At 32.1% G+C, this 18,691-nt stretch overlaps 1 protein-coding gene across 5 annotated transcripts in view; it reads left to right on the top strand.

Moving 5' to 3' along the window:
* Nucleotides 1-17,623, top strand: part of LOC108970099 (polypeptide N-acetylgalactosaminyltransferase 5) — a 61,319-nt gene extending 43,696 nt beyond the window's left edge. For 3 of the 5 annotated variants that reach the window (XM_018935252.1, XM_018935251.1, XM_018935250.1), the window contains exons 2-11: nucleotides 2,083-2,468; nucleotides 7,469-7,818; nucleotides 7,982-8,148; nucleotides 8,284-8,405; nucleotides 8,491-8,687; nucleotides 9,209-9,386; nucleotides 9,656-9,836; nucleotides 16,082-16,221; nucleotides 16,300-16,533; nucleotides 17,099-17,623. In XM_018935252.1, the coding sequence (XP_018790797.1) occupies nucleotides 2,289-2,468; nucleotides 7,469-7,818; nucleotides 7,982-8,148; nucleotides 8,284-8,405; nucleotides 8,491-8,687; nucleotides 9,209-9,386; nucleotides 9,656-9,836; nucleotides 16,082-16,221; nucleotides 16,300-16,533; nucleotides 17,099-17,245 (1,896 nt within the window). In that variant the 5' untranslated portion in view covers nucleotides 2,083-2,288 and the 3' untranslated portion in view covers nucleotides 17,246-17,623. Of the gene's footprint in view, nucleotides 1-835; nucleotides 2,469-7,468; nucleotides 7,819-7,981; nucleotides 8,149-8,283; nucleotides 8,406-8,490; nucleotides 8,688-9,208; nucleotides 9,387-9,655; nucleotides 9,837-12,966; nucleotides 13,148-16,081; nucleotides 16,222-16,299; nucleotides 16,534-17,098 lie in introns of all 5 variants that reach the window. The other 2 variants (XM_018935253.1, XM_018935249.1) reach the window with 2 other exon arrangements.
* Nucleotides 17,624-18,691: the final 1,068 nt, after the last annotated feature.

The following is an 18,691-nucleotide window of genomic DNA, read 5'->3' as shown; positions in this document are numbered from 1 at the left end:
TGTAAGTACGTAATTGATTCTTAATTTATAGTTTTTTTGGTTTGTAAAGAGCAAAAGAGCGCGATAGAGTGGTATGCCAATCCAATGAATATATTTAAATTTATTAATTTTTAATTTTATTCCTATTTTCATACAACAAAAAAATGTTAACTCTTATGAGAGGTTAGAATAGCGCATACTCTAAAATTTATATTGGTTCTTAGAGCTTAGCTGAATGCAAAACAAAAGTTTAAAATATAAAATGATTATAGTAAAATAGTATTAATATATTGCATAAATATTTAATAATGTTTTATCTTATCTGTCAAAATACTTACATATATATATATGTGTGCTAAGTAATCAGTTGATTGGCTTTTGTTTATTATTCCTACCAATTTGTATTATATGTTGTATGTATATATGTTCATAACAAACATACATACATACATACACGTGTTACGTTACGCTTTATCTATTGGAGTTGTAAGTAACTGCAGTTGTTGACAATAAAACTGAAAAAGATTAATGACTTCGACGCTGAGCTATTGTGTTAATGAGCTGTTAAAAATATATACATACATACATATGTGTTATTTAATAAGCTTTCAATTTCGTTGACATTTTTGCAAAAACAACCTAACGATTTACAAGAAAATAGATCAAGTTCAAATACTGCCGCCTACGTTTTGAATTTCTGAAAGCCGTAGAGCGTTGTTAGAAAATCATTTCATATAGACAAATATACATACATGCATAGACAAACCTACATACATGCTATTTACATGACATTTTTATACCGCTGCGTGCACACCCATTCATTAATGTTTTTATTCACTTTTTTTTTCTTTTCCAGTTGAGCGAGACGACTGCGCGTTTCAAGGCCTTCCAACAATAGCAAACGATCTACATTGCAGATTGAAAATATTATTGGTCATTTGCATTTTAATACGCCGTAACGTTAATACAAGCAACTGTTTCACGCTTGATAAGAACGCCAGGAATACGACGAAAGAGGCACAAAGTGTGCTGCAAATATTGAAGAAGTTGGTAAAAGCGAACCAGTAGATCTGTGCGCGTAAATAATCCGAACAAATAAATTAAATAAACTAACACATAAGAAGAAAAAAATTGTAAAGAAACCGTTTAACGTTTACTCGTATTACCCATTGACCAAGAGACCTACTGATGTGGCCAACTTGTGCGCACAGCTGATCGACGACGCAGTAAACAGTGAGCACTGTATGATGTCGTATAATACTATACATAGTAGTTGTAGTGCGTGAAAATAATAAATATTTTAAAATATTCACTTAACGTGTTAATGAGCGGCATATAATACACTTACTTACAATCAAAAATATTATAAGAAAACATAAAAAATAATAAAACAACAATAATCCGCCGTCAAACGATCGTCGCTCACCGTTCGCCAGCGTGTTCAAGGCGCTAAAACGCCACGCAAACTAAATATTCCCAAGCTCTTTTTATACAAAAACAATAATAATAAAATAAAAGCAAACATAAAAAATCCACAAACATACACAATAAACCAGCGATGAGCGAAAAAGTAATAATTTAATTTGTAGCAACCATAAAAAGCAAATTCATTAAAAAACACACTCGAATGTCACAGTTAAAACTCACTAAGCTCAAATTCCAAGAAGGCGACGATAACACCCGAAATAGAAATTAGTTAAAATTGAATTTGCCAACAATTTAGAAACGTTAACAAAGTACTGTTATCTCAAACCGGAAGAATTTTGCATATCTACATTTGGCACGCTGATAGTGTTAGCAGCGCTGCGTCAGCCATTTCCACACAAACAAATCAACGGTCTCAAATCACAAACGCCAGTCGCGCAAATAGCAGCCTCTGAGCCACATACGCACCCACAGGTCGTCACCTCCACCGGAAAGCATGTCACAAGTGCCAACGCAATTTAAACTCATCCTCACCGTGCCGCCGTCAAGTTGAATGCCAACATCAGTGTGTTCAACAATAAAACACAATCATAATTTATAAAATACACACCATAATTTGTTGCTAAAAACCCAAGTTGTTTGTTGTTTCTACACGCGTATCTTTTTTCCTCGTTTTAGTTCATAATTTGGTTTGTGATGTGGTGCTCATAAATTTAATCAACTATTTTAAGCTGTTACGATTAGCGTTTAAGTGCAATTCAAAGGAGTAGAGCAGAGAGCGAAAGTAATTTAAACAAAAACACAAACTCATTTTCCACAAACATCAGTTCAAATTGCATACCCGCACACACATACATACATACATATATATACATTTGCGCAATATGTCCGCCATGAATTTTACACGTAAACTGCGCGGTCGCATGCGCTCCAATACCTGTCGCATCGTTTTGCTCACCTCCTTGGTGTGGGTGATTGTGGATTTCGTGCTAATCGCCCGCTATTCGGATTGCATTGGACGCGACGGTTGGCGGTGTAAGCGGCCCGGGGAGTATGATGTGGAGGTGAGTTGAAAGTTGATTTCATTTTGAAAATAGTAATGTGAAATATTTAGCTCCATATGTGGGGAATAGGTTAGTGGCATTAATTATGTATGTATATGTATTTGTGGAGTAACTTACAGAGTGGCGTGTTATCGCTTCTATATCAAGTCGTAGTTCAGTGAACGTACTGTTAGAAACACTTCAATTTATAATATTTCGAATATGAAGTTACTGTAAGACTTATGTATTAGTCGGCTTGCGAAATAATCATCATAAGCCATTTTTGGAAAATGGAAATGTATTTTCTAGTTCAAATTTCTTCAATTAGATGTATCAAATTCAAATATGTATGTATATATTTATACCTTGATTAGTTAAGTTTGCCACGAAGTTCTTAATATCCAGAAGAAAATGTCGAAGATCCTATGAAGCATATAAATGACCAGCATAATAAGCTGTGTAGCCTTACACATATTTTTGTATAAACGTGAACCAGTCCCTGACTTTGTGGGATACAGATCTGATGTCTTACGCGCACTCGTTTTTCTCCAATAAGATGCTCAATTGGTGGTACTGCCGATTTCGGACCATACGACCTGACCGATAAAATCCTTGTGCAGTAACCTTTTTTATTTGACGAGATATTTTCACGAAATTTGGCACGGATTATTTGTTAAGGCAACGCCACAATCTCCGAATATTTTTTTTAAATCGGACCACTATTGAACTTGCTGTCATACTAACCTATCAGAAACAAGTTCCTATATGGTATTTATTTATATGGTATACCCTATTATAGCCTCGTTTTCGAGGATTCCTACTTTTTTAAAGAAAAAACACAGAAACTTAAAATTTTTATTGTTTGTGAGTTTATTATCCTTGGAAAGAACATTCTTTGGGGTTTCTATAAAAAATTCTCCTATGTTTCAAGCTCTATGTTTTAAAAATACATCAAAAAAAGGTTTTGGGGTTTCTATAAAAAAGAATTATCTCATTTTTCAAGTCCTACATTTTTAAAATCAACAAAAAAGTTTTGGATTTGCACTTTTGACAGTAATTTCTTATTTCAGCCATACCGTTAAAACCGGTGAAAAATCAGTAAAACAAAACTTGGTAGCATTGAAGATATTGTTGGACCACTTTAATGAGGTCCCCACATTTTCCCCCCATATTCAATTTCACAAATCTCCAATTATTCAGGACAACTTGATTTACATTTTTCAAAAACATATGTATCTAAAAAGAAAAAAATTCTCTAAATAGAAAATTTTTCAGAACAAACTGACTTCGAAAGTATTGTATTTTCTCTCCACTATAGTAACTATATAGTATATACAATTGCAGCATGCTAATTAGTTTTCATTAATTATTTAATAAAAAAAAAGCACATAAATTTAGCAAAAGTTTGAAATTATAACGCAACGAAATTGCTCTTGTTTTAATTAAATGACATACTATTTTACCCGGCAATATTGCACACATATGCAGATGTGTACATACATATCTACATGTATATGTGCGATTGTACCTGCGAACATATATTTGTGCTGATGAATGTGTTCGCAGCTTAAAAGTTAAATGCAGGAAGACCATAAAGTTTGCAGCTAAAATACAGGGAAATATTTGTCCGCGCTGGTGCAAATTTGCGTTCGGGCATACTTACGCACTTACATACATATATGTCTCTAACGTATGTACATATATGTATATGTTTGCATGGGTATTTCAATGTGCTTGCTCATAACTTTTAGTTGCCATTGTTGTTGGTTGCTGATGCGCCAACACTTCTGCCACATATTATGAAGTTGTTGCTGCAACTATTGTTGTTGTCCCGAAGAGACACCAGCTCTGGAGTATAACATTTTAATTAACACGTCGTGAGCGGCATTGTCGACGTTGTTGTTGATCCACAGTTACAATCCTCCTTGCTACTGTTGTTGTTGTTATTGTTGCTGGGGTGCTCCACTCTTTCTTTTTGTTGTTATTATTGCTGCGCTACTTTACTCCTCATTGTTTTTGTTTTTGCTACTGCGCAGCTCCACTCATTGTTGTTGTTGTTTTAGTGTGCTACTCCTATCCTCCTCGCTGTTGTTATTTCTATCATTTCTCCAAGCTGGTCATTTGCGGCCCGTCGGCCATCCGTTGTTATAATTATTATTGTTTTGTTGCAATTGCCTGTTGTTGTATGCGTCCACATGTGTGTAAGTATGTATGCGTGTTTGCTGTTGTTGTTGCAGCCAGTCAACCAACCGGCATTGCAATTAATTACGCAATAAATCTTGCCTTAAATCAGAATTACAGTGTTGAACTTGGCTTGTGGCACGAACCAGCAGCAGACACAACATAACGCGACTTAACGCATTGCTCCCAATGTTGTTGCTGCCTTTGCGCACACGCTCGCCACTGAAGCACACAAAAAATTGTAGCCCACACAGCTTTGCCGGTCCGACGTTGTCTTGCTAACCGCTTCAGCAGCTGCCTGACGTGCTTCATTGGCTTTTGTCGACTGCTCGACTGCATTTTGCTCCGCTTTGCTCTGCCAGGGCTGGGGTTCTCCATTGTTCCCATATCGCAACCCTGCGCCTCTCTGTCTGTCGCATATATTTTTCAATGTTTGTTGGCTGCACTTTATATACCTGTATATTCATACATACATGTACATATATATGCATGCACGTATGGAAGTATGTACGTGTGGCCTATTAGGTGCGACTGTAGGCCGCTCAGCTGCTCTGCTTGTTGCTGTCGTCACTGACACCAACAACATTGGCACAGTCACTGCCGACAAGGAGGGTTTTTGTTACAGGCGGCATATGACCAACGACATTCACATTTCCTACGTTCTTTCATACGCAGGAACAATCATAAGACATATGTTTGTATGTGCTTGGATGTGAGTGCTTACTCGCGCTATAAATATTGTAGTATTTTCATTACAAAAACGTTATTTGTTGCATGCCACCGGTCCGTGCCTTTTTCTGCGTTCTTTAAGCGAACTGTGTGTAGTTGCGAAGGAAAAATAAAATTATTATTACCAATGATGCTCAGCCACAACTGCATGTATTTTTATAAATGTAATTTTTTCTGATAACTCCGCATTCCTTGTATTAACTGATTAATACATGTGCTATTTTATTGCCTTCCTTATATTCTTTTCTTATTTTTTGTTTACATAATTTTTAACTCCTCAAAAACGTTCTGTGTTTAAATTGAAACAAGATAGGCATTATAGTATATTAAGCAGTGAATTAGCCTGATTTTCCACATCAAATCGCTTTTAGATTTAGCAACTTACTTTTGTAGACTTAAAGTGATATCCCAGTCTAGAGTGGTTTTTGGCAATTTATTTTTTCATTGCTCATTTTTTTGTTAACTTTTGTTTATTTATTTAAGAGTAGATGAAAAAAATAATTAAAAGCAAAAACAGACATAAAATTATGCGTTCTTCAAGTAGAGCAGAAGAAAAAAAAACCGTGTAACGATCATAACGGTCTCTAAAGGATGATCCTTACCTACTTTTTTAAAGAGAAAACACATAACCCTCAAATTTAATGGGGGACCGTTTATTATCGTTCGAAAGAACCATCTTTGGCATTTATATTTTGAAAATTATCTCTTTCAAATTTTGGTAGTGGCTACGTCTCAGATGGTCCAACCGTTGAGTCCAATTTTCAATGACTTGCTCGAGCATTTCGATTGGTAACTGGCGAATAACACGCGTGATGTTTTGTTCCAAGGCCTAAATCGAAGTGGGTTGTCCGCATAAACTTTAGGTCAGAAAATAGTCTGATAGTGTCATATCACGCGATACTGGTGGACCATCGACTGGCCCAAAATGTGAAATTATCTGCTCACCGAAGTGTTCTCTCGATAAATCCATTGATTGATGCGATATGTGGGAAGTGGCGCCGTCTTGCTGAAAGCAAATGTTGCGAGATCACGAACTTCAGTTTCAGGCATCAAATAGTCGGTTATCATGGTACGATAACGTTTGCCATTAACGGTTACGATTTCACCGGCATCATTTTTGAAGAAATATAGACCAATGATTTCACTGGTCTACAAATCTCACCAAACCGTTGTTTTTTCTGGATGAAACGGCAAGTCTTGAATATCGTCCGGTTGTTCTTTGTCTCATCATCATTACATACCCATTGAGTCAGAAATGGGCCTTATTGTTGAAAAAAATTTGGCTCGAAAGCGTTGGATCTTCTTGGAATTTTTCAAGAGCTCATAGAACGAAGCAATGTCGCTTGGGAAGGTTGGGCGGCTCAGTTCTGGCACAAGCTGTCTGTATTTTGTGCACTTTCAATTTAAGATTTTCACGTAAACTGCGCCAAGTCGTTTCACACATCAATCTGAGTTGCTGCGAATGGCGCCAAATTGACTCACACGTGATCTGTGAAAAAAGGCTTTTGAAAAAAGTACCTCTGCTTGGATAACCCGTTATAACAAGATGTTATACCTTAAATATTTTGAATATCTACGAATTGGATTAATTTCAGTTTAATAGTTGTATATACCGTTAAAATTTTTTTGAAGCGATTTATCATAATATTAAAATAAATAAATTCGAAAATATTTACGCATTTTTCTCAATGTACTATGTTGAAAAAATTTGTGAAGTAAAAAAAAATTTGCCAGGTTATTAAGCTAAAAATAATTTCCAAATTTTTAATCTAATTATTTTATTTTTAATTTTGTTTTTGTAAACTAAACTTAACACACTTAATTTATCAATAACAGCTTTTCGACATCACTGATTACTTCATAGCTGGATTTTTCCCGTGTACATACATTTGTATGTATGTCACATTTTTACACCATTACATATTTCCACATGTGACAGATGATTCAATAACCTTTTTTTTTTAATTCAATTATCGCCACTCAAAAAGTAAATGCAAAAACTCACATATAAAAGTGCATGTTTTATTAAATGTAATTTTTCCATTACGAAAATTGTTGCTTTTTTCCACACCCTTTGATAATGCATTTTCCTTTCGGCTTTCCGGTTGCAGGTGCCAGATGCACAAAAGCTTATCGACGAACAAAATATGGTTGATGACAGTGAAATTAACACAGAAAAGAGTTTGGACGGCGGAGATGCTGGCGGTGTGGGTAAGGGTCCCGGTGGCTTTGCGGGCGGCGGTATTTCCATGACATATCGCAGTACGTTATTGAAGAAATGGCGTTCGGCGCCAACGGTAAAGGAAGAGAAGGGCAAACAAGGCGAATTGGGTAAACCAGTTAAAATACCACCGGAAATGAAGGATCTGATGAAGGAGAAATTCAAAGAGAATCAATTCAATCTACTGGCCAGCGATATGATCTCATTGAATCGTTCGCTAACCGATGTGCGGCATGAAAAGTAAGTGTGTGCATGTGGAAAATATAACTTCAAATAAATGATTTTTAATTTTACATTGCAAAATATGTCATTATTTCCAATATATACAGTATATTACAGCATATGTATCGTAAATTTAATTTAATTTTTGTGACCACAACACCTTCGCAATCCACATTTACAGTTGCAAGAAGAAGCTTTATCCATCGAAACTGCCAACAACCTCAATTGTGATAGTTTTCCACAATGAAGCGTGGTCAACGCTGCTCCGCACCGTTTGGAGTGTCATCAATCGGTCGCCGCGCACCCTACTCAAGGAGATTATACTTGTGGATGACGCCAGCGAGCGTGGTAAGCACGAAGATAACTTTAAAGCATGATTTGTGTAATTAAATATCCATTGAAATCATTAATTTATGTAAATAAGTAAACATTTTTACTTAAAAAATTTCTTCCTTTCGTTTTAACTCTTCCCATCGCACACAGATTATTTGGGCAAAAAGCTGGAGGACTATGTGGCGAAATTACCGGTGCATACATTTGTGCTGCGCACGGAGAAACGCTCCGGCTTAATACGCGCCCGCCTGCTAGGCGCCGAGCACGTGACGGTATAAGCATTGATAATACAAAATTATTTTCTTCGGGTTCTCCTTTTAACCCATTGCTTATGCTCTACACCTTTTGTTTTTGTAGGGTGAAGTCATCACATTCCTGGATGCGCACTGTGAGTGCACAGAGGGTTGGCTGGAACCGCTGTTAGCGCGCATTGTGCAAAATCGTCGCACCGTGGTGTGTCCCATAATTGATGTGATCTCCGATGAGTCTTTCGAATATATAACCGCTTCGGACTCAACGTGGGGTGGTTTCAATTGGAAATTGAATTTCAGATGGTAAATTGAAAGTTGAAATTGTGATTGCGTTGCTCTAATGAATTATTGTTAGATGGACGCTTACTCTCGAAATTTAGCGTTATGTGATTGTAAGACACTTATAATCAGATAATGCTAATAATTAAATAATTGAGAGCAAATTTTAGCTTTTTTATTTAGAATTAATAAAATATGAAAGTTTTACTTAATTTTAAATACAAAACTTGAAATTTATGATTTTGAGTATCCGATTACTTCGGAGGATTCTTAATTTTTCTTAAATGCAGATACAAGCTAATAGCAAATTAAAAATTAAATTTGAAGTGTCAAATACTTGAAATAATTATTAATTTAATTTTTTAATTATTAATTTTTTTTATTAAATTATTAATTTTTTATTAAATTATTAATTTTACACTTAATTAATTATTTTTATTGTTCATTATTAAAAAAAAAATTAACTATATTTTAAATTATTTTTTTTTAGTATTTATAACTTTGTACTAATTAACTCATTTTTAATTTTTGTCATTCCATTTTAGGTATCGTGTTCCTCAGCGTGAAATGGAGCGTCGCAATAATGATCGTACCGCGCCTCTGCGCACGCCCACCATGGCCGGTGGCCTGTTCTCGATTGACAAAGATTATTTCTATGAAATTGGTTCATATGATGAGGGCATGGATATATGGGGTGGTGAAAATTTAGAAATGTCCTTCCGGGTAAGCCAACCACTTCAACTCACAAAATTATTTACAAACTAATTTTTTTTAAATAAAATTTAAAAGTTAACTTAATTTTCAGTAAAATATATTGCCGATTTCTTGTAGGCAAAAAGCATAAATGAAAAGAGTTGCTATTTTTTTTTTTGTTTTTTTGTTTTTTTTTTTTTGATATAGCGACGAGCTTAAGTTTAACTCTTTGTGTTACTTGATGTTTTGCTCGTGTTAAACGGCATAGTTTAAAAATGAATTTTACTACTACACTTTAGATATGGCAATGTGGCGGCATTTTAGAAATTATACCCTGCTCACATGTGGGTCATGTCTTCCGTGATAAGTCGCCCTATACATTCCCTGGCGGTGTGGCCAAAATTGTGCTGCACAATGCGGCGCGTGTGGCCGAAGTGTGGTTGGATGAGTGGCGTGATTTTTATTATGCAATGAGCTCAGGTTCGAAATTGTGTCTTGTTCACATTGTTTCCTACTACTTACTACTACTACTTAAAATACTACCAATCTTACTACTTAAAATATACATGAATACATTTGTTTCGAAACTAAAAACTACCGACACTTTTACTTCCACTACATAACTACACAAATTATCAGCGTAATCTAAACAATACAAACATTTTTTTCCATATTTGGTAAAATAAATCACCTACCACCCGTGTATTAACTTTTTTAACCTCAACTTGACTAACAAACTTAAAGTTAATTACAATTTTTTACATCACTAAATGTAATTAAGATTTCTTTTCTTTTATTACATATTTTATTCAAATAACTATTTTATTCACTTTCTACTTATTCCTTTTATTTTTATTAAACCATACCAAATTTGAGCAACATATGTTTTATTAATAAGCGTTAATGTTGTAATCACAAAATTTTCCATATTTAAATCACTTTTCATAGATGACAATGAGAACTTATATATTCGAAAATATTATTGCGCCGATATTCAATGTTAAAATTTCACTAATAAGGAATTTTTTTATTATCAAAGGCAAAGTCAGCTGCAGTAAAATACTGTTATTAATATTTTAAGTATAACACAAAATTGGCAAAAAAAAAAAAAAATGGGGTTATGTTTTAGTTAAACATAAACACATAAAAACTTGCTTTCAATTATAAAAAAATATATGTTATTAACAAATTTTCACAAATAATCGCGCTAAAATGCTAATAATCACTGAGAGAATATAAATTCGATTTTCATTTATGCTATATATCGTCACCTAAAATGCAAAATAAGTAATCAACAAAAAATCTGAAATTGATCTTTTATTGACCATGATTCACTACATCATATTACAGATATGTATGTACATACATACATATGTATTTTAAACTAATGTTTTAACAATTACAACCAAATTGTAATAAAAGTTTTTTAAAAACCAAATTTTTTAAATAATTTTTTTTAACTATCATAAATACCAAAATATCACTAATTAAAAAAATTAATTATTTTTTCACATACATTTAAAATTAAGTAGTTTTAAAAAAATTAAAAAAAAAGTTAAATTAGTTAAAAATTTAAAAAAAAATTTAAACTGAGTTTTTTAAACTATTGCTATAACAATTATAACCAGCTTATATCAAAGTTTTTTCAAAAAAATTATAAAACTAATTAATAATATTTATATAAAATTAATTAATTAATAGATAATAGTAACTAAATTTTCAGAAAAAAATGCTTAAACTAAACTAAAAATTAAATTAAAATTAAGTGTTTACAATAAAATTAATTTTTTTTATAAAATTTTTTCCACATAATATTATATGTATAATAATTAATTCATTAATAACAATAATAATCTATTTTTTTAGAATTATTTTAAATTAAATTAAAAATTCAATTAAAATTAAATTTTCTCCATTTAATATTATCTAATAATTAATTAATTAATAAACAAACTAAAAGAAAATTTAAGCTAAACTAAAATTTAAAAGAAAAAAATGAATTTAATTTATGTTTAAAAAAAATATATATATATATTTGTTAAAAAATAATTTGTTCATATAAATCGTTTTTTTTCCCTGTAAACTTCTGAAAATGATGTAAGGCTATTTTACATTTTAGCTGAACATATGTATTTTCTCTAAAAAATTAATACGAGTATAGTTGAATTCACATACCTGTGTGTAGTAATATCTTATGATTGGCTTGCTTCCTGTTTATTTAAATGCTGTTTAAAAAATATGCCATAACCTTACTTTTTTAATTGGTTATTAAAAGTCATATACTTAAATATTTTTTAATTTATTTTTAATATTTTTTAACTAAATTACCATTATTTTGTTATATCTTTATCTCTGTAACCCTTTCGCATACCAAAAAATTCGGGCTCATCGCAAAATATTTGATATCTGTATTCTTAAATAGAACCAAAGCGACTAAATTAATACCTATATTAAATTGTTGGTAAATCATACAAACCTTAAACCAGTACTACACATACACACACAAACAACAATACATATTTGATTAAAATCTTTCTCTAATTTTGGGGTCAATATTTGCTAGTAACTCGCTAAATATGCTAATTAATTGACTTATATTTGGAACTTTGTGACGAAATTGTCGTATGACATAACTCGTAGTAAATACAGTTTAATGTATGAAAAGTATTTAAATTTATTGATTTTCGTATGTGACTTGGAAGAGTCTGGCGAAAATTCCGAACGCCTATGAAATTAATTTCAGATAAAATATACATATTAACCCTTTAATGCCACCCACACTTACATACTTATAATAAATTAATGTAGTTTTTAGTTGTTTTACATTTAGATTATTGATTAGGTTTGAGTTATGTTAGTTAGGGGTATTTATTGATGGCTGTTGTAGTAATTACAGCTCAGCAGTGCAAAATATGTAAAATCAAGGTGGATACTCTATACGACTGATATCTTCGGCATGCATAAAAACATTTTTGTTTTTTACGTTAAAAAATATAATATTAAATTGAACTAAATTTTATCACTTGAAAAAAAAAAATAATATTTTTCGAACAAAATTAATCGAAATGCGAAAATATCAGAATTCTAACTGCATATAGTACATATATTTATACAATACCAGATTGTTTAGTTATTAAAGCAGTGTGTTGCGAAGTAAATTTCTAAATAAACTTCATCATTTGTTTTTCTCTTTTCTCCCTCGCTCCCGCTCTAATGTCTAAATGCTTACAAATAATAATTATAACAATAAAAACAACATGCGTAACTAATTAACGTGTATTGCTTGTGTTGGCTAACAACAATAACATTAATTATGGTGCTAACAACATTAATGCTAACTTCAAATCCAACAAAAACAACAACACATTACTTCATTAATAAAATTTGGAACAAAAACTAAACTTAAAAAAATATAAAACGCTCAACAAAATCGAAAAAAATAACAATGCTACGTACGTTTCCCGGCGTTCGCAACAACACACGCGTAATTATGCCTCACTGAAACAACTTTCTGCATTCACGCATGCGCAACCACACACACGCGCTTACGTACGTCCCTTACATACATGCATTTGGTCGGTTGGTTGGTTGGTTGCTTGCGCGCGCTTAGGTCTGGATGTGTGGCGGTGTGCTCGAGATTGCGCCCTGTTCGCGTGTGGGTCACGTGTTTCGTAAATCGACGCCGTACACCTTCCCCGGTGGCACAACGGAAATTGTCAATCATAATAATGCGCGTTTGGTTGAAGTGTGGCTGGACGATTGGAAAGAGTTTTACTACAGTTTTTATCCAGGTTAACAACAACAAAAGCACTACATTGCTCAGCATCGCTCTCCCTCTTTCCCACTATATATGTCCATATAGTATATACCTAACTCTCTCTTTCTGCTATTGCAATTTATGCACAATTCGATTAGCGAAAATTTAATATTACTACATGCATTCATTTATTAGCATATCGTTTTTTTATGTTTTTGTTGTTGTTTTTTCCTTTCGTCTTCATTTTTATTGCTAATTTTTTTGTTATTTGTGTCTGAAATGTTTTATTTTATTTTTTTGGTTGGTTTTTGCTAAGCAAAAAAAATTTAGTAAAATTAAAATGAAATTAGTGATTTTAGTTTTACCAAAGTTCAACCATTTTTACGTAAAAAACTCTTACGCAAGTCTATTACCACCATAAATACTTACCACATGCATATTGCCAAAACCGTAAAACTCGTAAATACACTGTATCCGCCCGCCACTGTATTCATTACCCTTGAACATGCGTATGCAACATCTGTTTCTGTCCCCCCTCCCTCACTTGTCTTGTTCCTTGGAAATTACCTTAATTTTATGCCGTTATTTGTATGATTCTCTTCATTTATTTTGTTGACGCTTTCTTCTTGCCCTGTGCTATGTTATCATTTGTTTGTTGCTATGTATACATTTAGATTTTAAATTTGTTTTATGAAATTTGAGCGAAAGTACCAACTCCATCTCTCGTGTTTGTTTTTTTGCAACAGCTGACTTGTTTCTTCATACCACCATTTTTTTTTTACTGTTACATACCTCTGCCAACATATTTGCAACAAGTTATTTATGTATAAAATTTTTAAAATATTTAAGGCTATGTTTTTTTATTGTACATATACATTTTTTTTTGTTTTGTGTTTATAAAAGTATATTTTTTATGGTTGTATACATATATTTATAAGTATATTTTATTATTAATTGTTGTAAAATAGTCGTATTTAGCTATTTCTGTAAAGATTTTGCAGGTCTGCTTGCTTTGTCTGCTCTTTGTTATTGCTAATATTCATGTACTTGCTTTATATAATATTAATTATATGCACGCATTTATATACATTTATACATGAATGATGTAGATTCAGTACAAAAACTCTGCTTAAAACATTATTTTTTTAACAAAAACGATATTTAACAATGTAAAATTAGTTTATTTGAGGCATATTCATATTTGATGGCACGTTAAAGTATGCTTATGCTTTAATATATTCAGTGTTTTCGATAAATGCGAACTTACATTTTAAAAAATTATCGAATTGATTTTTATTTTCAAACCAACAAATTCTTTTTTTTAGTTTTCGTATTATCGATATCGTTATCTGTTCTATTATATATCATAGCTTAATATGTAGTATCGCGAAGTATCTCTATAGGCTAGTGATCTAATTTTAGCTTTTCTTCCTTGAATATATGATAAAAGATTAGACCTTCTTATGTTATCCTTCAAAAATTAATTAAAAACTAGAAAAAACGTTAACTTCATCTCCACCGAAGCCCTTATATCCATCACAGAGACATATTTTATAGCTAAAAAGAGTAAAAAGATTAGAAAAGCTTATAATAAAAAAAGTATTATAATAGTCCGATATTGGCGGTTTTGAATAATGGACAGTTTCGTGGAAAAAATAACCATAAAACTTTTTTTTACACTTTATTTATGAGCTCAATGACAATTTTTTTTTGTTTATTTAGCCCGGTCAAAAACCTATTTTTAGAACCATTTCATTCACATTTAGCCAAGTCAATAACCCTTCTTTAAATTTGAGGCCAATGACCCTTTTGTTTGCATTTTCTGGGGTCAATGTCTCATTTGTTTTAATTTTTTGAGGGCAATGCTCCTTTAGATAACATTTAGCCAAGTCAGCAACCTTAGCTTACAAATTATAGAGTAATGCTATACATCGGATCAGAAGAATTACTTCAAAATTTCAGAAGCGGTTCCGACAAATGAAGAGCGTCTTGAAGAGAAAGAGACGTGTAAACAATTTCAGATCTATATCTCAAAACATAGTCGATGCGTATGTACAGGCAGACAGACGCATTTAGCAAAATCAACTCAGTATAGTCAACATAACCTTTATAAGGTCTCCAACGTTTGCTTTTGGGTGTTACAAACTTCGTAGCAATCTTAATATACCCTGTTCAGAGAATAAATACTATTTTATTGAAAGGAAATGTGCTCGAATATTCTCCAACTAAGTTTATTTGACAGTCAGAGTCAGCCACGTATAAACGCTTAATGTAATTTTACTTTAAAGTTTCCAATCCTCAAGCCCGTACAGCTCCGTCCCAATCACAATCTTGTCTGGTTACCCGAATGAAACCAGTTTTATATCCAGTCGTACTCACCTTGGTAGCATATGATTAGTTCTTTCAATGTATTACTTATAGTATACCTATTGCAGACGTCTATAAGTAGCAGTCCTGACTACAATTCCTTAAGCAAATGAGAACAAATTTCTTTTTGGCAGATTTCTAACTAAATACATTGTTATTTTTTTTACGAATCTTTTAGTTAATTGCTAGATAACACATTTTATTATAAAAAAAAAACGCCAAAAACACTATGATGCGCTGTTGCAAATTTTCATATATTATTATAACATAATGCGTAACCAAACTTTTAATGTATTTTTTAATAAAATATTACACATTGAGTTATGAAGTAATAAGTAAATGTAACATTAACACACTCTGCAACAAAAAAGCATGCAAATCCCTTAACTTTCACTTTGTAAATAAACACTAAATATTAATACCACACACTGTGATCACAGTCACACCCACCACTGTTCATTTATTTATCTTCCATTTCTTCTTCTTACAAAAGTAAACAAACAAACGAAAACACATGGTTTTTATAAAAATTAATTTTTACACTTTGTTTTACAAATCTCAAACTCATTTCAACGCGAAAATTGAAACTGAAAATGAACAGGTGCACGCAAAGCTGTAGCCGGTGATGTGAGCGATCGACGAGCGCTGCGCGAACGTTTACAATGTAAGAGCTTCCGCTGGTATTTGGAGAATATTTATCCGGAAAGTTTAATGCCATTAGACTATTACTATTTGGGCGAGGTAAATCGCTAAAATATATGCTTTATTTATTGTTTTACTAATATCTTTTATATTTATTGATTTTTGTATCGCCACCAGATTCGCAACGCCGAAACGGAGACATGCCTCGACACTATGGGTCGCAAATATGGTGAAAAGATCGGCGTCAGCTATTGCCACGGCTTGGGTGGCAATCAAGTGTTCGCCTACACGAAACGACAGCAGATCATGTCCGATGATCTCTGCTTGGACGCATCGAATGCGATGGGTCCGGTGAATATGGTGCGTTGCCATAATATGGGTGGCAATCAAGAATGGGTTTATGATGCAGAGGTGAGTGGGAATTCAAAATGTTTTATTAATTTTGGTAGTTGTTGCTGTAGCGACAGAATTCGGCCCAGTTGACAGTCCTTGGCCAGATAAAAATCCGCGTCCGTTCCGGTTACGTAAACCAAACTCTCGTGGGATTTTAATAGTGTGGTAGAAGAAGTTATTTTGAGCAATAATGCATGATAAATTTCTTGAAGATATCTCGTCCAATGAAATAATGTTCTATACAAGCACCTGAATCTATATCCGATATGAGCAGTTTCTTGATGATCGATATCTTAAAAATTGAGACTAGTTCGTTTATATACAGACGGACGGACAGATGGACTCGCGGAATCGACTCAGCTCATCAAGTTGATAAAGTTTATATATAGAGTCGACGATTTCTCTTGGTTGTTACAAACATTCTGGCCAACTTGTTGAGGGTATAAAAATCGTAAAAGGACAAAATCAATATATAAATATTTCTGCTAATGTATATAAAATATGTAATATACATTTTTTACTATTCCGGTATCTATACTTTTATAATTAAAAATTCCTTACCATTCCATTTTGAAACGCGCAGGATAAAACGATACGACACACCAATACTGGCAATTGTTTGCAACGTCCGTCACGTAGTGACCCGGTGACGCCGCTGTTGCGGCCATGTGATTACTCAAAGGGTCAACAGTGGTTGATGGAATCTAAATTTAAGTGGCAAGCACATTAGTTGTTGTTGTTTCTAATCATGATATTTACAATTAGTTAGATAGATAGTTGTCATATATATAAATATATAATTTTTTTTATTACATGTTAGTTAACTTTTTATTGTTTCACACTAACATTTGCTGATACATACTATAACTATTATATACATATACACACAAAAGGTATATGCATACAAACATGACTTTTACTACTGATTTTTGTTTTTTTTTTACTATTAAAATCTATTTGTTCTAAATATTAAGCGATGGGACTATTTTTAATTAAATATCGTTTTTAAATTTGTGCATGCAGCAAAGAAAATCTGAATCTGAACTGAAATAGTATGTACGCGCAATCATACATACTTACATATGTGAGCATGTACCGCAAAAAAAAATATATCAAGTTAATAGTAAACAAAAAGTATGTGCAACAACAAAGTAATTGATTATCTTTGTAAAGTCTTCCCTATAATTAAAGAAAATGAGAAAATATATAAAAAAAAAATATATATAACAGACATGCAAACCACGCCACACACACATACTTGTAGCATTGTGTAAAAATAGATATCTTTATATCTTTTAGAAAGTGCAAAAAAATGTTTCAGCAAACAACAAATTTTCTGTAAATATAAAAAGTTTCCGCCAAAATATACGAAATGACAATTTTTTCTTTTTCATAAAAGCTACACAAACACATACATAAAATATTTAAAACGTCCATTCCAAAGGAAAAGTTAGTAACAACAGATTTTGTGGTAATTTTTATGCTGTCACAGTTGAAAAAAAAAAGAAATTGTGGAAATTAGCCTCAAAAAGTTTCTATGTAATAAGTAATATAATTGAAAAAGCGAAAAAATAGTAATTGACTTATTAAAATTATGTTTCACTTGTAGTAACGACACATTTAGCACTAAGTCTTATTATTTAGCTTAAGCATATACTAGCCGTTACATGAGAATAGTCGAAATGTTAAACTAGAAAAAAAAAATTAAAATGTTCGTACCAACCGATTGGCATTTAATAGTTACACGTCAAAGTTAATTTGAAACTTTTAAATTTACAACAAAAATATTTGTGTAAACCGAAAATGTGTCATAAAATATTTAACGCATATGTATGTATGTAAATTTCATAATTTTTTTTTGTAATTTTTTAACGGCAAGCCAAACTTTTGTTACAGTATTTATTTTTCAGTTTATTTTAATTAACTATTAAATTTTTATATCATACAAGTGTGTTATGTAATTTGAAAGCGTAAAATATGTGAAAAAATAGTTTTGTTTGCGTAGTGCAATGTTTATATGCTAACATTGAAGCAAAAAAAATTTAAACAATTAACAATTAAAATAAACATTTGTTGCGCACGCAGTAAAGCTAATAATAATGGTTGTAAACGTTTACAGGTAAAATTTTTTAGTAATTTTTTGGTTAATTATTTTTTAATAAAATTTTTTTTAAAT

Source organism: Bactrocera latifrons, unplaced genomic scaffold (assembly GCF_001853355.1).
Source record: "Bactrocera latifrons isolate USDA-ARS-PBARC rearing strain unplaced genomic scaffold, ASM185335v1 scaffold_28, whole genome shotgun sequence".
NCBI classification, from domain to species: Eukaryota; Metazoa; Arthropoda; class Insecta; order Diptera; family Tephritidae; genus Bactrocera; species Bactrocera latifrons.
The sequence above is the reverse complement of the archived record's forward strand: the minus strand, read 5'-3'. Positions and strand labels throughout refer to the sequence as shown.